This window comes from Vanellus vanellus (genome assembly GCF_965231255.1).
Source record: "Vanellus vanellus genome assembly, chromosome: 4".
In the NCBI taxonomy this organism is placed as follows: domain Eukaryota; kingdom Metazoa; phylum Chordata; class Aves; order Charadriiformes; family Charadriidae; genus Vanellus; species Vanellus vanellus.
In genome coordinates this window covers 29,377,870-29,405,529 of record NC_138909.1, presented here as the reverse complement: position 1 = coordinate 29,405,529, position 27,660 = coordinate 29,377,870, and the positions used below count along the sequence as shown (strand labels likewise).

At 40.4% G+C, this 27,660-nt stretch overlaps 1 protein-coding gene across 1 annotated transcript in view; it reads left to right on the top strand.

Annotated features, from left to right (window-relative positions):
• Positions 1–27,660, top strand: part of BANK1 (B cell scaffold protein with ankyrin repeats 1) — a gene marked incomplete at both ends in the record, with an annotated part of 155,873 nt that overhangs the window by 119,538 nt on the left and 8,675 nt on the right. The window contains 4 exons of the mRNA XM_082483055.1: positions 11,104–11,197; positions 12,535–12,804; positions 15,708–15,983; positions 26,486–26,554. Coding sequence (XP_082339181.1) covers positions 11,104–11,197; positions 12,535–12,804; positions 15,708–15,983; positions 26,486–26,554 — 709 coding nt within the window. The remainder of the gene's footprint in view (positions 1–11,103; positions 11,198–12,534; positions 12,805–15,707; positions 15,984–26,485; positions 26,555–27,660) is intronic.

The window sequence follows — 27,660 nt, the reverse complement described above, 5'->3', positions numbered from 1 at the left end:
AGCGTTTCGAGGGGTGGATCCAGCCCCCAGGCTACTCAGCCCACACTGCTTTGAAACTGCTCTCTGTTTCAGCATTTCATGGCAGAACATGTGCAGCAAAAATTCTCTCCACCCGCGTTCTTCCCACCTGCCCAGCTTTAAAACCAGGTTAGATTCCCAAGTGTGTTGTGGTTTTGGTTTTTTGTATTTTTTATTATTACTCTCTGTTGAATATTTCACTGCACTCATGCTTTAGAGAAATCTGTATTTTCTCGTCTGCTTTTTTTGCAAGTGCGAGTTATCGAGCAAGGTAATAGGGTAGTAAAAGTGCTTAACATTAATAAAGCTAATGAACAGCAATGTTGGATCTGTCCTCGTGCATGCAATCAATTTTATGAAGCTGGCTTCTTCAGTCATTTCTCCAGGTGCTTGTACTGGGCCCTGGGAAAAATGAGTAATAAATACTTAAAACACTTCCAATACTTTGATGAATATTTTACATTGTAGAATATGTGAATATTAGTAACATTAATGCAGACTTGAGAGTTAGAAAAATTTTTATAACCAGAATGGCTGGTCACTAGGCTGTAGCTCGGGGATACGGGTAGAACTGAATGAAAGAAAGTATTTGTCGAATTCTCTGCTTGCATTTCATGAAGTACTGAGAATGCAAATGGAAGATATCTCCTAGAATACATCTAGTTCTCACCTTTGCATTCTGGAAAGATCTGGCAGGCCCAGTGACAAAGGGTATAGTATAAGCTAGACCACAGCAAGGGTGAGACAAAAGGAACGATAACTGTGAAGATGGATGCCAAATGGTAGTATATCTGAGATCCCTCCTGCTTCAGTTGCTGCATCTAGGGTCTAAGCAGACCATGCTGGCAGGTCTGAGGAGTGGTAGGAGCAAATCACCAGGGGCTGGAAAAAAAGTCCAACTACTGTGTTTCAATCCAGTTTCTCTGAAAGCAAGAACAAATACTTTAGAAAGCAAGACAGGGAAATGGAGGAAACATCCAGCTAAGGAAAACAATTTCTTCTGTCTTGAGGCTCTGAGATGACTTACCCTATTTCCATCCCGTTTTCCTCTGTGCTTAAGTTCTTTCCCAGTGAGAGGATGCTATAGCTATGGTTGTGGTCTGTTAAGTGATGCAATTTTCCCATCTTTGTAATCCCTAGCTGGTGAGGTCTGCATCCACGTCAGCCAGAAATGCACTGAAGCCCCCTGGTTAATAAAGCCTTCAGAGCACAGGAGAGGACTCCTTCCCCTGGGAAGCAGCTTGGCACCCTGCTTGGGCTACAGCACAGAGCCTTTGGTTTTGTCCACACAGTTCACCTCCCATGGAAATAACTTGCCAAGTATGTCACTTGGTATCTATTAAAAGAGGAAAGCTGTGTTTTATTGTTGCTACTGGCTTCTGGGAGCAGATGGGATAGAGTAGGCCAGCTCTTATATGTAGGCCAGAAGGACAGACATCTCTTTTGGGAAGGGCTCTCCACACTCATCCCAACATCAGTTCTTACTGGAAGAAAAGGTTGTCTTCCTTGTCACCAAAGTGGGAATGCTTGTCCATCAGAAACTACCCTGAAGTACTCCATAAAGTTAGCCTTAAAATTGTTATTCTGACAGGACTTAGAGAGTTGAAATCTAGTCCTGCTTTTGCAGAATTTAAGTCCTTTCTAAATGAAAAGTGGATGTGTGTCACCCATCCAAAACCAGCTAAAATGCAAAGTTGGCAGTGTATAGGACATTTGGAAGCAGTGTAAAGGTAAGAAATATATTATTGTTGATGCTTTATGCTAGGTAAGGAAGAGGGCTGAATTTCCAATTGAGCATATTGGGGTCAAAAACAAATGATTCGGTAACGAAACATGAACTGATGGAATAATTTGAGAGAATATTTTTCTGCTTCTGAGATCAGAAGCACCAACACTGGGCATATGATGTGAAGCGTGGCAGTATTTTGAATGATATTTAATTTTTTTCTACATCTTTACAGCATATATGAAAGTAGATTTTGTTGGAAGACCAAATGAGTTTTTTCTATGAGGTTTGGTTGTTGTTTTTTTTTTTTGTCAGAGGCAATCCTGATTTTCAGTTGTGCAGTTTGTGGAAAGATCAATATCATTTCCATTAATTCAAGAAGCCACATGGAAAAGGCCATGAAATTACTGAGAAGTTATGTCACTTAGGAAAAACAAGTTCGTAGTTTTCTTTTAAAATTATCTAGAAGAGGCTTTCCACTTTGCACTAGATGGGTGTAGAAACTGGGGGATGGGGGTTTAACAAGTTGACCTTTTTTCGAAGAAACCAGTGTACTGTTTTAGAAGGAAACCAGCATATCTTCTTTTTGTGCTTGTGCCATTGCTTTGAATTGAATAGATGAAAAAAACATCCCTCTTTATTGGAGCAGAGAACTTCTCATGATCATATTAGGGCTTGTTGTTCTCAAAATTAATTTGAGGCTTAGGTTGCTTATGCTATCTCCCTTTTCTAGAATCTTAAATGCCGATCAGTAATGATTTGTATTGTGGCTTGCAAACTGGGAAGGCAGAAGTTTCTTTATAATTTCATTTGGAGGGGATTTTTAGCCTAAAGAAATAATAAGGAAGAGAAAAGTAGGCCAGTGCTCAAAAAACTTAAGTACTTGTATAAAAATTCAAAAAATACAGGAATTAAGATAAGGATACCATTCTTTTATGTGACCTAACTTGCAATCAATTTATGTAATAGATTGCTGATGGAATAATTTACATGATTTATACGGATGAGTATAGCTTGTTCAGGAAACACTGTCAAGTGTAAACAGGAAAAAATGCTGTGTTTGCGTACCAGCGAGGCATAGGCTTCCTGTGATGTCCAGATCACCAGCATCTGCCTGGAAAGGAATACAGCAGGAGACATTATCCAGTAGGTTTTTAAATGCATTGGTAAGGTTTTGACATTTAAGGTGAAGGAAATAGCTAGAGGACTCTTTTCTTTGTAAACAAAGAAGAGGAAGTCATTGGGGATGTCCAGACAGGGTAATGTTGGTGGGAGTGATCCAAGATGTGTTATTATATACAGTTCCTGTGATGGGAATGAGAAATAACAACATAATAGGGGTGGATTTCAAAAAAATTATATCTAAGTGCAAACTTACCTCACCGTAGAGGAAAGATTGAAAGTGAAGTAAGAGAACAACCCCAAATAGGAGAATGAAATCCATAGGAAGTAGAAACTGTATCAGGTTACTAAGGTCAAAGGCAGAAGTGTGTAGCACAGGCACTTAAGGACATTATGAGAAAGCCCAAGGCACAAAATGAAATGCAGCTAACAAGAGAAATCAGAAGTAATAAGAAATGTTTTTATAAGGCTAGTTTTCAGCAATTCATTGTCAAAATGGAAAGGCTTATTGATTAGGGTCATCCTGGTTCCTGTACTATGCAGTACCCTATTAGCAATTTAGATAATAGAAAGGTTTTTCAAATTCCTTCCAACTCCACGATCCAGTGTAGTGATTTATGGGTGGACATTCTCTTACACAGTTACGTTAAGTTTTGAAATGTTCCCAGTTCACATTTACTTCCAGGTTTTCAAAGCTGTTGATCTTACTTTTAAGAAGGAACTGTATGCAGTATTGAGTTTCTGCACTGAAGAGAAAAAAAGAAAGAAAAGACACTGGAAGTATAAGTGAAAATAAGTCTGTGTCTGCTTGGTTTTCTTTTCTAATGAAGTTTACAGAAAATAGTGGGTTTTTTCTTTAGGATGCACTAATGCTAAAGATAGAGGCATCCGTGCACCTGCATAGTTGGTATCGGATCATTTTAAAAGCACCGCTGTACTTACATCTGGGCCCTACATGCCCTCACAGTCTGTCTAGGAAGCCCTTATAGGCTGTGATAGCTTTAACCAGCATTTGGCAACTTGTTCTTCAGAGACCGAGGAGAGTCAGGGCTCCAAATCAGCAGAGGGAGAGAGCAGCTATGGAGTCTTTCAGACTAGTGCGTCTCAGGGAAGCCACACGGTAGAAATTTTCTCTTTTGCTGTTTGATACAGGTTCCACTCCAGGTGACCGGCAATGTTATCTTGTTGCTTAATAGCCAGAAGATGCCTAAAGCTGTGCCCGTAGGACAGCCGTACCAAGGTTGTGTCCTCTGATCTGAAATACTGAGCTACAGAGTGGTGGGAGACAGACGAATGAGCAACACTCCTTGGCAGAGCTGCAGACTTCGAATATTGGGAATGGGATAAGAAGGAATGTTGTGGTGATATGCTATAAACAGATCGAGCAACCAGATCTGTGTGAGCTCAGAAACAATGGGCCTTAGTGTAACTGGATAATATTTTTGAGATGTCTAATAGCAAGCCTGAATACTATCCAACAGTCAGCTGGAAATGCCCTAGAGTCTAGAAGAAGATGAGATAGACTGTGTCCTAAACAAATTAAAGGCAGCACCTTCAGTTTAATCTAGTGTTTGAAGTCTTGCTTCTCCCAGAAAAAGGCTTAATGAAGAAAACTGGTAAGCAGTTGGACTGAGGTGTGAAAATTGAATTAGAATTCAGATGAGAATTAAAATTTAGATGGGCCCTGTGGTAATCCTATAAATTATGGTCTTTGCAAGACTGGCTGCAGGGAGCTGCCTTTTTTGTGCTCTTCTACTGGATATACTGACTACAAGAAAGATAATTTGTACTGAAAAGAAGGGGATCACCTAGCTCAGCCAGGAATGCACTGACTTCCAGAAAAGGAAGTCTTGTCTCAAGGAAGGAACACATGATGTTCTTCAAGCATCTTTTACACAGGATGTAAACCCATCATTTCATCCTGAAGCAGAGGATATCTGGGGAGAATACTGCAAAGCATATCCTGGTAAGCCTGGCAAAGTCTGACTTACATATCAGGAAGAGAATAGTCAAAGTTTCAGTGTTTAATGGAAACACTCACTGCAGAGCCCCACAGAATATACATTTCATTTAAAGTTTTAAGTGGTTCTACAATAATGTGCCTTGTTCAGATTTAAGGAATTTGCCAAGGTGGCATGTGAGCTATCAGGTATAATGACACTGGACAGCACAGAGCTGTGACTTAAGAAGACAAAGTCTGCAAGAAACAGGAGGATGATTAACAGATTTGTCAAGTCAGAAGCACAAATCTGTTGAATCCATGTCAACATTTTAATGCTGTACTTGATATTTAAACCTAAAGGAGCAACTCTTTGTTAGTCTGTACAACAATTTCAGTCTTCCAGTCCACTCCTATGGCCTACCCTATATCATGTTAGGAAGCTAACTTCCATGGAATAATAATTATTTTTAATTCAGCCCTAATTAAAGATAATGTCTTGTCAAAAGGTTCAGTGAGAATTTTACAAACAATGGTAAGGATTTTCTCCAGCAGTTTTCCTAATTGCTGCAATCCAGAAAAACTGAGGATGTAGGAGAAAGCATGAATTCCCAAATTACAACACAGACATGGAAGCCTATGTTGCATACATTTTTTTTTTAAGAAATGCCAATACACTAAGATGAAATAGACGTGAGTGAATTTAGACTCGCAAGCAATGTGATTATTCAGTGTAAAAAAAGGTAGATAGATACACACAAACAGTTGAATTTCAACTTATTAAGGCCCAATTTTCTGGAAGAAAAGGACAATAAGGAGACAATTGGAAAACAATGGAATCAAGCATATAAGAATCACATGAATTAATGAATTATTACCCTGACTGTTGTCCCAGGCCCAAATTAAGCCAGGAAGATCTGATTTTTTGAAAGCCGTTGAGCAATGTACTGTAAGGAGTTCTGTGTTACTTTGTTTCTAGGAATATAAGGTATGGATATATTTTTATATATATCCATTTATATCTTATACATAAAGACTAACGTGAGTTGTGATTGATATATTTACATGTGAGTTACTGTGATTTTACATGTGAGGTGCTTCTCACTCTTGCCATAACTTGATACAATATTGCTCTTGGGTTAGATTCCTCTGAATTCTTTAATGTTTCACTCCTCAGTGTACAGGAAGGTACGATGCACCAAATTTCAATGGTGTGGGCCCTTGCCAGGGAGGAGGATTCCCTCTAAGTACATATTCACTGGACATAAATATTTTTGAAGGGTAAGAAAATCTTTTGTATAAGAAAAAGGAAATCTTTAGAAAACATGCCTTAAGGATGGCTTTTCAGAAGAGCATTGCAAAAAAAATGGTGACAAAATGGTTATAATAATCTTGCTAATGGCATTCCTAAGTAAATGACTGAGGTAAATCAATTCAGGCTTTGTATAAGAGGGACAGCTTTTTGAAGCTATTCAAAAACTTGGCCTTTTTGAAAGTCTTCAGTTTGACATGAAGCTTAATCAAGACAGTTAAAATACCTAACTGAAAGAAAATAAGGTATCTACCTTTTGATGTTGAGAGGTGCCATTTAAGCTTAGAACTTGAAACATCATAAGTCTCTCAGAGGACTTTCAATTCATTCCAACATTCTTGTTGGAATCTTGAGGTAAGGAAATTTTATTGCTAACTCACAAACTAGAGTTTCAGACTTTCAAAGCCCTTTTCATTAGTCTGTTGTGAGCAGTTCTGTACTGACAACAACTTTTTTAAAGCTTTTTTTGTAATACTGGTTTCCAGTAAAGCTAGTTCTTCCTTTGGAAGGTAGCTTGACATCCAGAAGAAATTTCAGTGTAAATCACACACACACACAGAATCACACAGAATTATCAGAGTTGGAAGGGACCTCTAGAGATCATCTAGTCCAACTCCCCTGCTAAAGCAGGATTGCCCAGAGCACATTACTCAGGACTGCATCCAGGCGGGTCTTGACAATCTCCAGGGAAGGGGACTCCACAACCTCCCTGGGCAGATTCAATCAAAGAGCCATTTTCAGCCAAACAGATTCAGAAGACTTTAATGTTAAGGTTTGTGTGCGTATTGTACACCACACCCTAAATTCTACTGTAGAAATATCATGCTGGCTCTGGTATTACATTCAAATTACATGACCCAGCCTGTATAAAAGACACTCCAAACCTTAAAAGTAATGGGCATTCATTCAGGGCATTGTGGCAAAGTTTGCAAGCTGAGCCGTGGCATTATTCTGATTTAGTTACATTGCTTCAAATTCTCAAATAAGGACACTCCCCACTGCCTTTGGAGACTCTGCACATTTTCAGCTGCACAGTGTCGTCATGCCCAGTGTCACTGGAGGCTTTTAACAATAATTTATGTATTGTACAGAATCTTTTTCTGGTGTAAACATATATAGTTAAAGACTGTTTCCATCTATTCAGCTTTTCTATGTCTCCCAGGTCCCGGAGACTTTTAGGAAATGTAGTCAGACGCTAAACTTCTGAATTGCATCCTGAATTCTCTAAGCTTCAGCATTATCTGAGGAGCCATCATAAGCTAGCAGGGCAGGCTGACCTTCAATCTTCTGAAATGTTCAGGTTTCAAAGATGCATATTAATCATATCTATTCTATTGGGTTTCCTGTGACTCACCAGGTTTCCTTTAGCTGAGAAATATCTATGCCAAAGAAAAAATCAGAAAGTGACATTTGTTTGTGCCACTTACCCTTTGACCTCATTCTACAAACTATATATCCATGTGTACTTCGTGTTTGCAAAGATAAAAGTGAACACCTTGAAAGAATTTCCCTGCTGTGGTACTCCACTGTAATAACGGGAGAGCCTAATCTACCTAGAGCTCTGCTTGCTTGATTTCTATGGCACACATCCCCTGTTCTCAGCAGAAAACCAGAATTTGTCAGAAGGCCGTTTTTTTCCCCAACCATACAGTTACATTTAGCACATGCAGGCCTAAACCTTTTGAAAATAAATATTCTGAAAAGCTCTGACTTAAAGGGTTTTAAGAGGTATCATGTTTCTGTGGAGGGGAGCAAAGTAAACAATGGGGAAGTTCAGACAAAACAGAGGATTCTCTCACTGATTTGCATGTAGAAGATGGAGATTGGAGATTAATAATTTGTTCGAGGCAGGTATAGCTTTAGAAATCATAGAAAAGTTGGGGTTGGAAGGGACCTTTAAAGGTCATCTAATCCAACCCCTCTGCAATGAGCAGGAACATCTTCAACTAGATCAGGTTCCTCAGAGCCCCAGCCAACCTGACCTGGAATGTTTCCAGGGATGGGGCATCTGCCACCCCTCTGGGCAACCTGTGCCGGTGTTTCACCACTCTCATCGGAAAAAAAAATTCTTCCTTCTTTCTAGTCTAAGTCTACCCTCTTTTAGTTTAAAACCATTACCCCTTGTCCTATCACAACAAGCCCTGCTAAAACATTTGTCCCCATCTTTCATGTAGGCCCCCTTCAAGTACTGGAAGGCTGCAGTAAGGTCTCCCTGGAGCCTTCTCTTCTCCAGGCTGAACAACCCCAACTCTCTCAGCGTGTCCTCATAGGAGAGCTATTCTATCCCTCTGATCGTTTTTGTGGCCCTCCTCTGGACCCGCTCCAACAGTTCCATGTCTTTCCTGTGCTGAGGGCTCCAGAGCTGGACGCAGTACTCCAGGTGGGGTCTCACCAAAGTGGAGTAGAGGGGCAGAATCACCTTCCCTCAACTGCTGGCCACGCTTCTTCTGATGCAGCCCAGGGTACAGTTGGCCTTCTTGGCTGCAAGCGCACATTGCTGGCTCATGTCCAGCTTTTCATGCACCAGTACCCCCAAGTCCTTCTCAGCAGGGCTGCTCTCAATCCCTTCATCCCCCAGCCTGTACTGATACCGGGGGTTGCTCCAACCCAGGTGCAGGACCCTGCACTTGGCCTTGTTGAACCTTATGAGGTTCACATGGGCCCACTTCTCAAGCTTGTCCAGGTCCCTCTGGATGGCACCCCTTCCCTCAGGCATGTCAACCGCACCACTCAGCTTGGTGTCATCCACAAACTTGCTGAGGGTGCGTTTGATCCCACTGTCCATGTCATTGATGAAGATATTAAACAGCACTGGTCCCAGTACGGACCCCTGAGGGACATGACTTGTCACTGATCTCCATCTGGACATTGAGCCTTTGACTGCTACTCTTTGGATGCGACCATCCAACCAGTTCCTCATCCACCGAGCAGTCTACCCATCAAATCTATATCTCTCCATTTCAGAGGGAAGGATGTTGTGGGGGACTGTGTCAAAAGCCTTACAGAAGTCCAGACAGACGACACCTGTAGCTCTTCCCTTGTCCACTGATGTAGTCACAGCGTCATAGAAGGCCACTAGATTTATCAGGCAGGACTCACCCTTGGTGAAGCCATGCTGGCTATCTTGAATCACCTCCCTGTCCGCCATATACTTTAGCTTCTAGGATGATCTGTTCCATGATCTTCCCAGGCACAGAGGTGAGTCTCAGTGGTCGGTAGTTCCCAGGGTCGTCTTTTCTACCCTTTTTAAAAATGGGAGCAATGTTTCCCTTTTTCCATTCACTGGGGACTTCACTTGAGCACCGTGACTTTTCAAATAGCATAGAGAGTGACTTGGCAATGATATCAGCCAAATTCCCTGAGGATTCTAGGATGCATCTTGTCAGGTCCCATAGACTTCTGTATGTCCGGGTTCCTCAGGCGGTCGTGAATTCGATCTTCCCTTTCAGTGGAAGGGTTTTTGCTCCCCCAGTCCCTGCCTTGTAGTCCAACCACTCAAGAGGTGTAGGAAGAGAGGCTGCCAGTGAAGACTGAGTCAAAAAAGTTCTTGAGTATCTTCTCCTTGTCCGTCATCTCTCGATCTCCTTTTGGAGATCCAGGTGTATTCTTAAAGCACCAAAGCAAAGTGGGCCAAATACACCTTTAAGCCACCTGATGCACAGTCTGATGGCTACACTGCCTTAAGACTGCCATTCATGAGATGGCTGTGTACAAGAGCAGCAGGGAAGAGGGCATTCTCAGTTCCCCAGAAAACCCACTGTTTCTCCAAATTTTTTCTCCTTTCGCACAGTGATATTAATTTCAGGCCCGAGAGCTCTGTCCCTGAGACAGTGGCTGTGGATGCCAGGAGGCAGCCAGATACTAGGAACAAAATTCTTGAGAGTCTGGCACGAGCTCATGGGAATCAGGTTCTGCACCATGCAGAAGGGTATAACCGCTCATCCGTTCTTCCTCTTGACTTCACTGTCCACTAATCTGCTTGTAATTAATCTTGCAGACTGGGTGAGATATGGACCATGCTGTTTCCCTGCCCGCTTTGGGCTTGGTGTCAACCCCCCAGGGTTAACATTTTGTGATTCAAAATTCCTGAATGATTATTGATGGCTGTGTTGTGCCTATACAGGATAGTTTCATATTACACTTACATGGCAGTTAAGGTCCTGCTGGGTTCCTTGGATAAAACTGTCACCTTTTGAAATCCCAGTTCTTTCTGAAAATCAGCAATTAACAAGTATGTGTTGTATATTTTAAGACAACAGAACTGTCTGTAGTTGTGTTACAAGTTTGCTCTTGGCGGCTATGGGTGAGCAGAAGTTTGTCTCTCTTCAGCTTGAAGAAATACACTGATAACATTTTAGGGAACCGATTGTTCTGACCCTTCTGAGGCTAATTTTGAATAGAGTTGTGTGAAGGTAACAGGTTTCTAGAGGAACAAGAAACAACACTTTGTTACCTTTTGGGCACAGAGGCAAACTGCTAACACACTTTGCAGTCCCGTTTCTGTTTTTTCAGTGCATATGCAGCTTTTTGCACCAACCATTAGGATACGAGAACTGTTTGTAATGAGCTCTCCAGAGTTTTCTTGCACTCTGTGCACCCTTGAGCTATTCAGTAATGTCCGATAGACTTTCTGGTTTTCTGTTACTGATCTTTCTCATTACCTATGAGTGCTTCACAGTTGGCAGCAGAGTTGGGAGTTGTCTGGACAGCCCAGTGCAGTGCTAAGGAAAGATCAATTAGCTCCAATCCTTGCTGTGCAAACTTGGATATCGCTTCATGGCAGAACTTTGTGTCCTTTATATGTACCCAGATATGTGCATTCCTTTTGCCTATTCCTTTGCGTACACTACTACATAGTTGTAAACGTATGATGTTTCTGTCTCCACGTTCCCCTTAGTAGAATGCTGAATATTATATCGATAGCAGAGTGTGAAGGCGGGAGATGATGTCACTAAAACAAATGTTTTCCTTGATTTTTCTTTCTAGATTAATACAGCAGATAATTTTACCAATTGCGAGGAAGCAGAAGACGATGACACTTACGTGCTTATGTTAGGCTCAGAAACTCAACCAGCCATGAGTAAGTCATGTTGTTAGACAGCTTTATTGGTAACAAAGCGTGTGCTGTATTGAGTGAGTGGGATTATGGACAAACAGTGGGGGCAAATTATTTTAATACTCTCAATTTGAACATGTTACTGCAACTTCCAGGGAGGGCAGATGTCCTAGGAGAAGGAGGAAGGCAGGTGAGGGATTCAGTTGAGGTAACGAAGTCGTCACTCTGTAAGACCTCAGTACAACCACCCCTCCTGGTAAATTCTGGAAATGTGTGATCTCTGCTCTGAATCTAGAAAACTAATGAATTCTCCGAGTTCTCAGAACAGCTTTCATATAAGGGGAGGCACTGCCTACAGGTGCGGCCAACTCCTGTGTGGAGGTACAGACACTAGATATCTTGCATCTTGATGTTCATAAATCTAAGCACAGATTGATGACAAGCGTGTTGATAATCTGTGTGGTCATATGCATTCCCATTGAAAACTGCAAATGAAGTTGCTTGTTTGCATTTACTGATGGCATGTATTTTGCATATGTTTTACAGTATCATGGATCTACAAAGCTAAACTTTATCACTTTATAACACAGATTGTAACAGCTGGCCGTGTTAGCCAGCTAAATGCCCTAATCTCACATTTGAGTCAGTGGTGAAAGAAAGGCATCACCAAAGTATAACTCAGACTGGAAGCCTACCTCAAGGGCTCGATATTACCTGCTATGCATCGACTGTAAGTCTGCTGGCGGACTTGTATAGTTTACTCTGTTATGTTACTGAGGTTGACTACCCACATCTCAGTGCTGTACATAGTGACTAATATGTACACTTTCACATCCCTGCACTGTATCCTGTTCTGTGGTCTGTGGGCCACTAAAGGCAGAAGAGCTCCATTTCCGCCGGAGTACAGACATGTATCCCAGGGGCAGTGTTGATTTCATTTTAGAGAGATTTAAATAAGCACCCAAACCCCATTGTATAAAAACAAGTTACACAGCTGTGTGAGCTACAGCTTTATTTGCTAAGTGTTGCACTGTGCTGCACTGAAAGTCACGTAATACAAATTATGGAAGCAGGGTAAGCGTGTGTGATTTCATTCTGACAGCAGCTCTAGAAAAGTTTAACATCGAGTGCACAAAGATGGTGTGTATCATAGTAGCCAGATACAATAAAATCTTCCACTGTTGATTTGGTAAATATTTAAAAAGCTCTTCACTGACAGTATGTGTTTGACAGCTTTCCTACTGTATCAGTTCATAAAAGTTTTATTAGCCATTGTCTTGCTTCTGTGAAAATCCTTGAAACAGGAAAAGTTTCCAGATGGCAAATTTTAAATGAAATAATGCATTCTTTTGCATTAAAAGCCAAGCAGAAGCCAGGAGATCAATATGGAATTGTATCAAGATGCCAACAAATGGAAGAGGAAAAGAAAGATGAGGAGACAGAACATGAAGATCAAGAAGAGGAAGACTCATACAGCTTTCACAACAGTCCTGACAATTTGTATGCCAGCATACCTGATGATCTCGAAGAGAACAGAAGAGACTTCTTTTTCTGTAAGAGGCCACCCCCTCCGCCCCCTCGAAATCTGCCTGGCATCCTAAGACAGGACAATCTGCACAATTTATCACAAGGTACGGTCTTGGGAGGAAAATACTCCCAGATACAAACATGTGCAAGTGCAGACTAGGTGCTGCTGTGGAGATGATCACTACTTCTAACAGCAGTAGCTAGGCAGTTTTGCCCTAATTCTGCAAAGCAAGCGTGTGCATATGAACTTTGCTGCATCAAGACATTCATGAGCATCCCTGGAGGTATTTAAAAGACAGGTAGGACATGGTTTAGTGGTGGTCTTAGAAGTGTTTAGGTTAATGGTTGGACTTGATATTAAAGGTCCCTTCCAACCTAGACGATTCTATGATTCTATGACCAGGTATGTCAGCTAATACTGTGCTGTGGGTTTCAGGTTTTCTTCACTCTGCCCATCTGAGAGCTGTCAAATACATGATGTGTTGGATTTACAAGATAGGCTTGAAAGAAAAGATTGAGCTTGTACTTTTGTCAAGTTTAGTTACGTATTTACCATTTAAAAATATTAAATACTGTCTTCATTTAATACAGCTTGGAATTTCCAAGGTAGAATGAATAGAAAGTGACTGTGTGGAAAGAAGTAACATAGTATTTTATTACATTTTAGCCAATACTGTGGTTAGATATAAAAGAACTATATTGTGTTGCAGATTGAAAAGACAAAGAGAAATTGTGACCTTTAATGAAATGCTTTGCCTTTTTTCTTTCCTTTTTTTTTTTAATACTCCTAAAATTTAGTGTTGTATTTTGATTCAAGTGCTGATAAGCCTGAAATACTTTGTGCCTGTATTTCAGAGGGGATGATTATAATTTTTTCTTATTGGAAAAAATAAGTATGCAAAAGAATTCAAGCTTAAATACCCGTCTTAAATAGTCACATAGAGAAAAAAAACAACCGACTTCTTATTTGTCATGGACAGTACTGTTAAGTGTGCACACAAATTACTTCTCAGTTTCTCCACTGCTTATTACTGCTAACTCTGTTTTTAAATGTGGCATAACCTATTAGTCTTATATTACCAACACCAAGCACTTTGAAGTTCACATAAGTAGATAGAAATAGCTTTCTAGCCTTATAGCTTGCTATAGGTAGGTTTTCATCCTGTTTTCTGCTGTGAAAGAAAAAGCTGGCCATAGGCAGGAAGTCATAGGTGGATTCTAAGAGAAAGAGGGGCAGAATAAAATTAATGTTAGATGCGTTTTGCTTCCCATTAAATACTCAGCTGCAGCTATATGTGTGCGAGGTCAGGTTTGGCATACAGGATTTGTTAGTGTAGGTTTGATATAAATTCCTGTCTTGGAATAGCTCTTATACTACCATCAAGTAGTAATGTGACCCTCTCCACCTAATGCTGGTTGTCAGTATGTGGGTACCAGAGAGAAAATTTCTTGACTGTTTAGTGTCCCGTGCTGAATCCTGTGCTGATAAGGCAGAGTTCATCTAAAAATGCTCCTGTGTGAATAGTGCATTTAAAACATCATGTGAATTTTCATGAAGTGTTAGCCTTGGTTTTGTCATTGGGGAATGGGTCGGGAGCTATCAGAATTCCTCTAAATGAGGATGACGCTTGCTTTCAAAGAGGAGCTCTAGGGAGTCATTGCTGCGTAGTTTGTCAGTCACTTGCTTTAGGCAAGTGGAATACCTAAAAGGCAAGTCCCCTCTTCTTGACATCTTTGTTTTGGCAGTGGCATGAGAGTGCCCCCTGTGGGAGTTAAAAGAAAGAATATCCTACGGAGAAAAAGACAACTTTTATAGTGACAGGGAAACAAAATATTTTTCATATTAAATATGGTAGTTGTATTAATCTCACTTGTTTTAAAACATTTTTATATCTTATCCAGAACACATGTTAATATTACGTATTAGTAATACATCCCATTTATAAATGACACATCCCATCTATAAATGTATCCCACGTACAAAGATTGTTTAGCTTCTCTGAACCCATAAACAGGTAAAACAATTCTTTGGATATCAGCCAAACTATTCAAAACACCAGTAGTGACCACAGCTTAGTTTAGAGATACACATGTACAGGTAGTAGATTACAACAGAAGGAAAACATGACTCGGTACAAGAATTCCAGGCAGGAAAATTCCTGTTTTAGCAGGAAAGATGGGTAGTCAGCACAAGGAAGTTATAAACATCTATGGGAACACTAGCCTCAGTAACAGCTTCAAACTCTTAGCAGTTTGCGGGTTTTTAAAAGAGAAGTCCAAACAAGCAGAGGTATCAGGAAACTTGATTCCTTTTAATGCTGTAAAATGTAAAAGCTAAAGGAAAGCAAGTTCTGAGTAGATGTACTATGAAATATTTGAAATATAGGGAGTACAGACAGTCAGGGAAGCTATTGGGTTGGGGGATTTGGATAGTCTTAGTATAGATTATAAGATCTAAGATAAGATTATTACATCTGCACTGTAAGGGGCTTTTAAAATTTTTTTCACCTTGTCCTTCAGTACATCTTAGTAGAGCCCTCAAAACCAAGTGGGATGCTGAAGAGGTAGGAAAGACAAAACCCAACGTAGTCTAAAATAAGCTTTAATTAAGTCATTGTTGCAACAGCTAAGAAATAGCATGACATTCCAAAATGCCACAGGTACCACTTACTTGGCTTCACCATTAAAGACCATGTTTGTGTGACTCTTGTGGGAGCAACTGGGACACTCAGTATTTCTTTTAAATAAGCCCGTTTCTTTTGGGGCTAATAGCTAAGCATCTGGTTTTGATAATCTGATGTGAAATCATGAGGAGGCCCTGAAGTTGGGATTATTCCTTTGGGACATCCTCTCTACTGACTTAGATGATCAGAAGCCTCTGAAAATCAGAGCACCTTAGAAGTGAAATTAGGTCTCTGAGTTACTTTACAAAACTCTAAAGCTTTAAGTTAAGTCCTAATCTCCTTCCTTTACGCTATATATTGAACATAATTCCTCACTTTTTCAGAGAGGAATTTTGTGGAAGACAGAAGTGAAAGAGAACGTGGTGATGGACTCATAACAGCATGCTACAGAGAAGACCAAGATATATGCGAGGAAGACGGTGAGGAGGAAGACCCATACACTTCTGCGAAACTGGATGAATCCGTCTACACTTTCATACTGGCTGAGGAGGAGAAAAGGAAAGAACGCAGGTCTTTTATCATGAACAGGCCTCCAGCCCCTGCCCCTCGTCCCATATGTTCACCAGTGAGAGAGGAGAACACTCCCTATATAGTACAAGGTTAGTGCTGCTGCTTTGTAAATATTTGCTGGTAGAATATAGATGTCTCTTCTATTTGATGAATAATATTTTTTAAAAGACTAAGATCCTTCAGTTACTTTCAAACCAACAAATTTGTTGATTCAGTCAACCTATTCTCACCTTTCAAATGAGCTGAGAACATCTCCGACTAATGTTAATTTTCAATTTGCATCTCAGCATCACTTTTTCAGTTTAATTTTACAAAAATTATGACAATATGATGGAAAATTAAGAATTACTGGGCTAGCTGTGTGTCTGTTTTAACAGTGTGATACAGAATGTGCTATTTTAATTGCGTTTCCTTTCAATTTCTTTATCAAAATGTTTTTACTTAATTCTAAGAGAGAGATTTTAGCCATGTTTTATTTTTTTCTGATCAGAACAGTAGGGAGAAATGCCTGCGTGAGAACTCCTCTTTCAAATACCCTTTCTCCAATGCAAAATGCTAGAAATGGCTGCCTGAGGGAGGGTTATGTCCTGTTACCATTTCTGTAAAAACTGGGGGACCTTTTTGAGCTTATTCATGGAAATGTAACACTGGATGGAAGAGATTTCAGGTAACTTTGTAGTCCAATTCAGACTAAAGACAAATTTCAAAATAACAAAAAGCAGTTCTGTGAGCCTACTGCAGAGATCTCTGTGTAAGCCCCAAAATCCATATTGCCTGAGCTTCCAGCCTCTTCTTCAAAAACCTGCCAATGTATAAGAATATGCATAAGAATAAATGGTAGGAAACCAGTCTGGGAAAGGACACCAGCAAATTGCTTACTCAGTCTGGCACATGTTTTGCACTTAAACAGGATTAATACTGCCCAAATCATCCTACCAGATACAGAAGAACAGTTCCTTTTTCATGCCTATTTTACTCAGTGATTTATTTTATTCTTCCTAGCTCACTCTCTTCCTCCAGGCTGTGTAACTCCAGGTGAGGGCCAAAATGCGTGGGATAATGCGTTCATCATTTAGTTGCTCTTTCTTCAGCATGTTCGGGGGATATAAGGATGAATCATTACAGTAGTTAAAGTGTAGTCCAAGAACAGATGTGGGTAGGGGGCCTGTTACAATTACAAAAGTCCTGAAATGGCTACTTTTACTGAGGTTGCTAGAGCAGCGTCTCAGATCTTGGTCCTCCATCATTATGGACAGGCCAGTAACTTGAAAACCCTTACTGTGAAGAAGCATTATTTGGGAGATTGCTTTCACTGTCTTTTTATTGCACTAGAGTGTTTCTGCTTTGTCTACCCTAACTGTTCGGAAAGGAACCGACTATCAGAGGAACTGCTTTGATGGGACTGTGGTTCTTTTACACCATATATCTATATATATATACACACATGCACCCAGGGTTCTTTGCTTTGCTTTTATAAGCAGGTGGTGGTAGACAAATTAGTTTCCTGTTGTTCTGTGGAATCAGCCTCTGGCTCAAGTTCATTTGCTTTTATAATAAATGAGAAAAGTGGAAGTGCTTCAAGAACGCTTCAGTTGACCTCTCGGGCTTCTGTTTCATCTGGTTGTCCTGCTACTTCCAGATCTGGGATTTCTCACCCTCCTGGTTTGTGCAGGGATTCCCAAGAAAGAGTGAAATTTTAGACAGAAGTGATATGTCATCAGCTGAAAGATTTTTTTATATTTTTTTTTGCTACTTGGATTGGCAATTTTTGTCCTTCTCCACAGTAGTTAAAAAATTCTTCATCCAGTCCAGCAATATCCCGGTTTCCAGTTTATTATATTAAAACTGCTAATAATAGGGAAAAAAAGATTGTTTTGGCTGTAACAACCTGAAAATTTCATTCCAGTCCATCATTAAAATCTGCATGTGTTTGCAGCCATTGCTTTATAATTTAATCTAATCAGTGTAAAATAAAATTACTCTGGCTAGTGCATATGCAGGTTGTTCATCCCTCAAATAAATTCATTACAGTTTCAGGTTTTCTTTTCATATATTATGTTAAAAAGAGCCTTGGGGAAGTTGCGAAGTCAAATAATTAAAAAGTTAGAATTGAGGTAATTTTGCTGTTTTACTTCTTTCTCCCTCACACAAACATTTCAATACAGTCCTTAAATATATAGATGTGCGCTGCTATTTATCACGGACATTTTTTTTCATCTAACATTTAAAGAGGGTGACCATAAGATGGAAAACTCTTCAGTGTTTTTCATTCCCAAATATAATTTGTGCCTGCCCTTGGTCCGGCGTGTTGTTTCAGACCCTCCTGTGATAAACCCTTTGATTTGTCCAGTATCCATAATACTTTACTCATTCAAAGCAGAGATCCCATTGATCTCGGTGGCCACTACAAGCTCTCAGAACTCAGATTAAATCAATATTGTGTCTAGTCAGCACCCTAATGTCAGGGATTCAGGAGCCCAATTGCTGTTGTAAATGACTGGTCTGGGGTTACGCTGGGGCTTTGTTGGAGAGAGAAGTCCTGTTCCGCAGAGCAACTTGCAGTTACTTAACTGAGGCATTCTTCCCTCCTCTGTATTCTCTCTGCATTCACTGAACCGCTTTTAACTTCTAGAACAAATTAAACAATATTCCTGTAAGAAACAGATTGTCCTCACTGCACAGTTCTGGTTGATCTCCAGAACCGTTCCCTTCTGGTGTTCAGTAAGACACAGGTTCTATGGGAAAAATGGGATTAGAGAATGGAGCATGATGCACAGAGGAGGGCTGTGTTAAGCCTGCACCATCACCCACAACAGGATCCCCATGTACTTTGGGAGTTCATGGAAAGAACAAGCTTCACGCTCCAAGGATTGCATGGGCTGTTGTGATAGTGCCATGCAGAGATGCAAAAGGCGGATCTCTTTTTGCCTTTTATGTACCCACAGAGGTGATGGAAAATTATGGGCTCATTTATTGGCAAGAGAAAAAGTGTAAGCATTGCATAGCAGAAATGCCTTTTGCCTCTTGGATTGTGTGCCGTTGCCTCATTTTTGAATATATTTTTTGTATCCATCAGAACAAATCAAGTGGCTGAGTTCCCATGAAGGCTTTCACCACACACTGAAGTCCATGAAGTTACAAAAGAGTATCTTCTCCTTTAAGCAAAAGTGGTGGTGTTTCCATGAGAGTAGCAACAAAGAAAGTGAGCAAGTAGCCCTCTTTAGTAATAAGCTTTCAAATACATGCAAGTTCAAGTTTACACTAGGCAGAAAGACTGCTCTGTGTAGATTAGGGCTTGGTGCTCTGCAGAATAGTATAGTGGAACTGTTGATCTAGAGAAAACAAACATGGAACTTCGCAAGCCCATTTTTAGAGTCTCTTGCAGAGCAGGATCTACACTTCAAAACCTAGGCAGTAGACACTCGATGATGCAAATTGTCGTAACCAAACCAAACTACTGCAATTTGAGCATCTGACATGAATTTGCTGACAAATAAATCTTGGGAAACAGGAGCCAGTTGAAAGATTTAAAACATAAATGTTCTAATCGCTTTTACTCGGTTTCATTTATTCTATTTTCAAATTGTAATGAACGTGCAAACTATTGTATTGAACACTGCTAAACGTACTGCACCTTTAACAGAGGGTACATTTGTTCTTTAATTTAGACAATTGCAAGAATTCTGCCTTCTGTATGAAAGGCTCATCGACCAATGGAGCTGCAAATTGGTGCCAAATAGCTTGTTGTCCAGATGGTGTGCACTCTTAGTGCGCTCCCTTTCCATTCCTCAAGTGCTTAGTATTCCTTTCTAGGTTATTTCAGTGGGTTTTCAATTGTGGGCTGCCGAAACAACTGTTAAATAAATGTATGAAGGTGTTGTGTTTTCAGTTTACAGTGCACTTTTAATGTTCCCTATTGATACCAGCTTTGATTGAGTGGGAAACAGAAGTCCCCAGTGTATTCTTAGGACAGGCGCCTGAGTTTCTGTAATGCCCACCTACCATTTCTGTAGTCTGACCTACCACGACTGCCTCAGGGCTTAAGGATTACAGTACTGGCCTGGTTTGATCATTTACATGTTATCAGAGACCACCTGTATGAGGGGTCCTGTGCAGCAAGGACACCTGTCCTCCAACAGCATAAATAAAACTTTGTATGCTGTAGCCTTTGCTCATTTGCAAACCCCTCACAAATCCCTGAAGGGATGCGTGTTCCCTCTGTGCACTGGAAACATTTTACTATTTAAATATAGCTGTCTGTGGGACTTCACACCAGGGTTGAAAGTTGCAAGTGGAAAAATACGTTTCCCAGTTACTATCCCAGAAGAAAATAGCATTCTCCTTGCTCATCAAAATCACAGGGTATGCAGAAAAAGTAGCAGCCAGTGGATATTTTTGGGAGGCAGAATATCTCGCGTACAGAATAGACAACATAAACCCAAATTAAATGAAAAAACAAAATCCAGAATAGAACTGTTAGTGTCTTAGAAACTGATCAGGCTGATTATTGGGGACTATAATGATCACATCCTGAGTTAGTAATTCTTCTTATTCTGGTTGTTTAAATGCTCTGAAGCCGGGGTTTCCAAAGAGAAGGCATATAGCCCATGCACACTGCAAAACATTTATGTCCCACAGAGGGATTTTTTAGTACTTTCTGACAGTGAGTATAAAGTACTGCACTGCAGATAAATTTCATTATGTATCCCAAACTTAAGGGTGTTTTTCCGTGCATAAAATACTAGGAACCGCTGTTCAGCTGTTTTTGCAGACCTGGTTGGGAAATGTTATACTGGCTGCACCCACTGTGTTCATTCAATCACATTTTTTGCTGTCTTGACTTTGGTAGATTGAAACATGTACTAAAAAAGGTGCACAGAGAGAAAATATTTATAGGATGCTGCCTGGTTGAAAAGCAAACTGTTCTAAATAGCTTATTTCTGGTAGAAACAGATACAGAGTCTTCCCCTTTTTGCTTTTCTCTACTGAAGAAAAATGGGACTGCAGAAATGTATTCATACTTCACGTGCTGGAGCAAACACTCTTTGAGTATTTCGCTAGTCCTTCCAACTTCCATAATCCACTAAGTTAAATTTCTGACAAGAGCCACAGTGGGGAGAGTTCTCTTCATTGTGTGTGGTACAGCAAGTACGTTGGCACCGCCTTCTGAACAGCATCTTCCACTAAGCACCAGTACCTCTTCTTCTCACTCGCTCTTTACCCCTTCAGTAAGAAGGGGTTCTGGTTTTACTTTTATTATCTTGCCTCAGTGTAGGGGAGTCATCTCCGTGTAGTCTCCTGAGGTCCCTCCCTGAGCAAGGTTGCTGGGATTCGAACAGATCTGAGCTCATGTTTGACAGACTCAGAACCTCACTGCAAATTGGGAAGAGAATTGCTGGTGAGCATGTGTTTATTTTTGGATTAATGTTTTCACATTGTCATTACGCTGTGATTCTTTTTAAAGTCATTTTACTTTTGATCTGAGAAAACTGGGTTCTTTCAATCTCAACTGACTAATTATGTGGCTGTGGAAGGTAGAGGCTGGCAGCAGCCTGTGTAAGTTGTGATGCGTGGATGTGATCCTGTAGCTGAAAAGCTCCGGCAGCATGCATTGGCCACTGCAAATAACGGAGTGGCATGGCAGTTTGATATTTCCGCAAGTGCATTTGACATCACCTAGTCTTTATCCTGATGAAATAACTGTTGGGTGTTCTCATAAATCTCTTGAGTGTCAGGCAGCACATTTAGAACCGATCAGAATTTCTATACAGGTTTAGATGCGGTCACTGGGTTTCTCACACCAGTGCAGTTAAGATTGGCCGGGCTTTTTCCCCTTGCCTTCTGACACCTGTGGTACCATGACAGGACAGCTTCTGGGACTTGAACCTTTGTTACCTTGCACAGCACAGCCGTCCCTTCTCCACAATGCTTGGACCTAACTAGACCAGAGTCATGAAGCATGCTGATACGCTTTTTTTCTGTGCTCAGCTGTGTTGCCTCGGAAAAATAAATCAAGGCCATACTGTTTACGGTGTCCCATCTCCTAAGTTGATTTCATGTTATGAATCACTAAAATTTCTTGTTTTCATCTTAAATACACGAAATACTTGTGTAGATTTTGGGAGTGGCCTTTATTATATCTCACAAAACATATCGGTTAGCATTGAATTGATGACCTCTGTCTAGTCCTCATGCTGATGTGTGTTAGCAAACAAAATGGACAAAAAGAAAACGAGATCTAAAAAGATGTGAACAAACATCTGCAGAGTTCTCATCTCCTGAATAATAAGCATCATTCTACTATATTCCTTCCTTAGTATTCTCTGTGTATTTGTCGTCCCTTGCTGTGCTACATCTAATTTACAGTCTAATCCCTACCAGAAAAGGAATTTGCAAGTTTTATTTGCCTAGGTGCTATGCACACACAGTTTAATTGTTAAAATGTTTAAATAATGGGAAAAAAATTGAGTGGGCAAAGATAGGAGTCTCTCCTGCAACATATCCCAACTAGCAATTCACCCCTCCTTCTCCATTCCTTTGTTAATCATGAGTTAATAGTGTGACAATTTTAAAATGAACGAAGCAAAAACCTACTAAGAACAAGGAGGAAGCTTACAAACTCACTGTAATTTGCAGCTGACTTGAGATGTGTTCATAAGTGCGACCCTAGTGTATTAATTAATTTGCATTATCACTTAGCCTTGTGTTTCTGTAAAGATTTTGTTCCCCTGGATTTTCATTTTGAATGTTTCCTAAATAAAACAGTCATGGCGATAGATAATTTTGTTTGGAACATCAGCACAATGAAGCTGATGAATAAATGCATCTTGAATTTCTCTAAGCAAACTGAATTCAAATTAGTTATATTTAATGATTTTTTTTTTCCGCTGTGTCTTTTCTCCTTTGTGTTTGTTCTGCTGAAAGTGTTGAGTAAGTAGGTAAGTGTTAGGTGTAATTAACTCACGTATTCTTCCAGAGGGTAGGTTCATCGGTGTAGCTTTATTTGAATTTTGAATCGCTGGTGTTGTCATGGTTTAACCCCAGCTGGCAACTAGGACCAGGCAGCCATTCACCCACACCATCCAACCCCCCTGCCCGCAGTAGGGTAGAGAGAAGAGGGAGAAAACCAAAACAAACAACAAAACAACTCGTGGGTTGAGATAAAGACAGTTTAATAGAACAGTAATGGAAGAGAAAATAATAATAATAATGGTACAATAATATACTCCAAAAAAGTGGTGCAATGCAATTGCTCACCGCCCAATGATCTGAGCATGATGTCCATGGTCTGGAATATTCCTTTGGCCAGCTTGTCCTGTCTATGCTCCCTCTCAGCGTCTGCGGGAAGCTGAAAAAGTCCTCAACTACTGTAAACATCACTTAGCAACAACTAAAATAATATGTGTTATCAACATTATTCTCATACTAAATCCAAAACATGGCAGCTACTAGGAAGAAAATTAGCTCTATCCCAGCTGAAAGCGGGACAAGGGTATAGCGGCAAACTGTTGTTTGATTTTTAGAGGTAGTGTTGCTAATACAACAAATTAGGCAACATCCCTCATAGTTTAGATGGGTAAAGTAAAATGTAAATTAGAAACCTTATCTTGATCGTTGCCTCTAAACTGATATGTGTTGTCCTCTTTCATAATGTAACTCTCTCCCTGTTTTGATTGCCTGTGTTTCTAATTATGTCACTTCTTACTGGCCTATTACTAAGAAGTTTTTGAAATGTCATAGTGCATCTATAATTCCTTATGGCTTTGTGTGAGAACCTCGATTAATGCTGAAAAAATCAAATTCCTGTTCTTTTTGTCAGCCTGCAGCTATTGTAAAAAATTTCATTCTCTTTCTAGACCCTTTATACTCATCACGGTTTCTTGCACGGTGTGCAACTATAAAATGCTCTTCTTGCTATGGAATTATACACAAGAGGCTTAGATTTCAAGTGTTTCTAGCCCTTCTATTTATGGTGATAACTATATTAACCACATTTCAAGCCTCATAACATTATTTACCTGCATGTGCAGCAGCCTGAAACAACATCTGTAGCTAGTCTGATTGAGATAAAAAAGGCAATTCGGAATTCCTTGGATCCCACTCACTTTCCAAGCCTTCTGTCAGGGATTTTCCCAGAGTTCTGCATGTTTGCCACAAAATTTGTGTTTTGTCACACTTTTAAAATGCTGTTTTCTGGTTTCATGTCCTACTAGAAAATACTGCAGTAGTTTCTTACTCTCCTAGTTTGCTTTGCCAGAGAAATATTGAGGTTACATTACATTCCTAAAAAGCGATCTTACTACTGAAGTCGTAAAAATGTATTTAGGGCATGCAAAGAACTTCATCTGCGTCCTGTAGCAACTGAAGAGAGGAGAGGGAATAAAGTGGAATTACTTATTAGTTCTCTCAGCCTCCTTTAGTTCTGAGAAACTGAGAGAGAAGAGGAGATACTTCATAGGCAAAAACTATATAGCGTATATGAGGTCGGGACATGTAATTTGTAGATTTTGACCTACAAGTATCTATGGGTACATTAGCCAGTCACAATGTGATTAAAAATTCAAAAGGACTGTCTTTCTGATCATACAGATATCATTGAAGGGGGCACATTAAGTAAAAAAGCATAATAGAAGTACTGCAACTTTTGAATTGGGTTATCTGTGACAGAGAGGCTCTGAAAATATAAAAATGTATATCCTCCTTCAGCTGAAGGACTGGCATTCTAACACTTTAAACAATTGGTCTGTTGATACTGCTTTACTGAAGGAATATTCACGTTATCTTCCATGAGAAATAATGGAATATATCCCTGTGCAAGATTACCTGTTTCTTTCATCCACTGCTGTATTCAAGCAGTTTGTAAGTAATTAGGATGTGGGAATGAAAGAGTGAATTGCTGGAGTCTTCCCTAAACCTGTGGCTGTCGTACAGTGGTGTGTGCATACGTCTTTCCAGGCATTCCAGAAACAGGAATTTGTTTTCATTGACCTCACCCACACTGAATACTTGCTGCCAACTAAAATCATTTCAGCAAGATGTGGCATGTAAAGTGGTTTTAACAATTTTACTTTGAACTGGAAGGGTAATTCCATTTCTGATTACTCCAACACTGCAAAACTCAGCAGAAATTTCAAAGCCTATCAATTAAAGTGCTTTCCAATCGGGGACATTGTTGAGTATATCCCTTCTCCTCCTTATGCAGTAAAATTCAGGCTGCCTGCGTTACCTCTGTGTTCTGGTTACTTTAATTTCCTCTTTAAAACGAGAATGCTCTTTCAAGTATAGAAGAAAACACTGCAACCATATTTAGCGGGATTCTTTGAGAATTACAGAGAGGAGTATTACAGAAGTTAAAATCTGACAGTGTTAGGCTGAAGCTAGGGACATAATATTCACAGATTGTGCTGCCTGTATAGTTCTTCTACTCTCCATTTAGCCTGAGACTATTTTAAGGAACATCAAGTCCCCAGCTGTTTTCATTCATCATCACCTTCCATACAAGCCTACTCAGGAGTTAGCGTAAAGACTTTATTCTGCAGTGCAGAAAATACACCCTTAGGAATTGCTCCTTCCTCACCTCTGCATGTAGCACGCACAGAGTTTAGATGTCACAGTGGTCTTGATTATCCATTTTACAAGTTTCCCTGAGGGAAGTGGATGCATCGTACAAGGCAGCCTGAGCAGGCAGACAAGGAGCAAGCCGAGGTCCACTGGGTTTCCCTGGTCAGCTGGAGCAAGAAGCCAGGACGCCGGGGTAGCATGCAGAGCGTGCCTGCTCTGCCGCTGGAGCACAGCTCTGTCGTACTGGTCCTCGGTCCCCAAGCAAATATTTGCTCCATTGAACTAGCACGTTTGCTGCATTGCAGTGATGTCAGAAAGATTACTTAATAGGAAGGAATTATTCTAGATTATTAATTTGCTTAGCTAAAATCAGAACTGAGACTTAAGAGGGAAAGCCTACATGGCAGTAGCTAAGTCAGAGACCAAGCGATTCCCACCTTCTGGGTTTTACATGTGCCACCAGCAAAAGTGTGACTGCAGCATTTCAGGGCGTATCCGGGACGGCTGTACTCTGGGCACCTCACAGCACTGGGGATGATGGGCTAGGCTGATGGGGTAAGTGATCATGTGTTGTTGTTCCTAGTGCTTGAATAAATTAGACAAAAAATATACACGTACTCTTTCCTAAGCAATGACATTATTCTCACCTAGTACTATTGGGTTTTTTCTGCCTTAGCTTTCCCCTTAAAATAAGAAACAGGCTACAGTAGGTGTCTGTACCATGTGAAGAATGCAGAGTTCTAGCCATTTTTCCTAAAAAAAGTATTATGTTAATGTGATGTCTATTTTATTTTCTTCAAAGCTTCTTGTCATGATATCTGTAATATCAGTAATCCTCCCATTCTGTGCAACAGAACAATTTTTCAAGTAATTAACATTAGACTGACAAGTGGGTTGAGAAGTACTCCCGGGCTAGAACAAGAAATTTATTCCAGCCTGCTTTCATGAGCCTCCTTCTTTTGTTCAGAATGTGTGACAGTTTTGATTGCCATTTTTCACCAACTTCCTTATATTCTTAATTTTGTTGTAGTGTTTCAGCACAAGGCCGCTCGAGCGCCCAGTGACAATGACAGGACGTACTGCGATGCCAGGAAGCCCGGTACAGAATTTAATTTAGCTCTTTAACTGCCTTGATGTTTTTCAATAGAACTAGCAGAGATTTGCTGTGACTTGATTTTGACTGATTTAGCATCTATTTTCCCACATATGATTTACATCCTTAATGGTAGTGCAGCACTAAGAGATCAGATTAAAGAAAGAAAAATAAAAGTTACGGTCTTGTGGGAAAGATTTGTAGAGTCAGTTACTTACACTTTTCTGTTTCCTTTCTCCATTGTGATTAAAACCAAGAAAAGGAAGGACAGGACAGCTCAGGTGCGCCAGCCATGGAAAGCAGTGTGGGGAGCAACAGTTCCCTCCGGGGTCACCCAACATCCATGTAAAATGAACTACTCGTGGCAATCCAGTTGTTATTTGAGTTGTAGCACATCAAAATGTTGCTACCATAAATTCCATTAACGGATACCCTAGAATAATTAACAGCGTTATGTACAAAATGAACAAACTCTGAGTGATGATTTTTCCACCCTCTTCTGTTAACAAGTAGCAGGTCAGGATTAAAGCATATAGAGCAGCACGTTAATAGCTGATTTATTTCTGCAGTGGGGAACTGCAGTCCCCAGTGCTACTGACATTACTTTTCATGAATGCTAAACTGCTTAGGAAAACAATACAGGACCTTCTAGATCTTACTGTGTTGGAATATTGTTAGCATACCTCTGCAAAGCATCCTAGCAGCCTTCTATGACGCTGTGACTACATCAGTGGACAAGGGAAGAGCTACAGGTGTCGTCTGTCTGGACTTCTGTAAGGCTTTTGACACAGTCCCCCACAACATCCTTCCCTCTGAAATGGAGAGATATAGATTTGATGGGTAGACTGCTCGGTGGATGAGGAACTGGTTGGATGGTCGCATCCAAAGAGTAGCAGTCAAAGGCTCAATGTCCAGATGGAGATCAGTGACAAGTCATGTCCCTCAGGGGTCCGTACTGGGACCAGTGCTGTTTAATATCTTCATCAATGACATGGACAGTGGGATCAAACGCACCCTCAGCAAGTTTGTGGATGACACCAAGCTGAGTGGTGCGGTTGACATGCCTGAGGGAAGGGGTGCCATCCAGAGGGACCTGGACAAGTTTGAGAAGT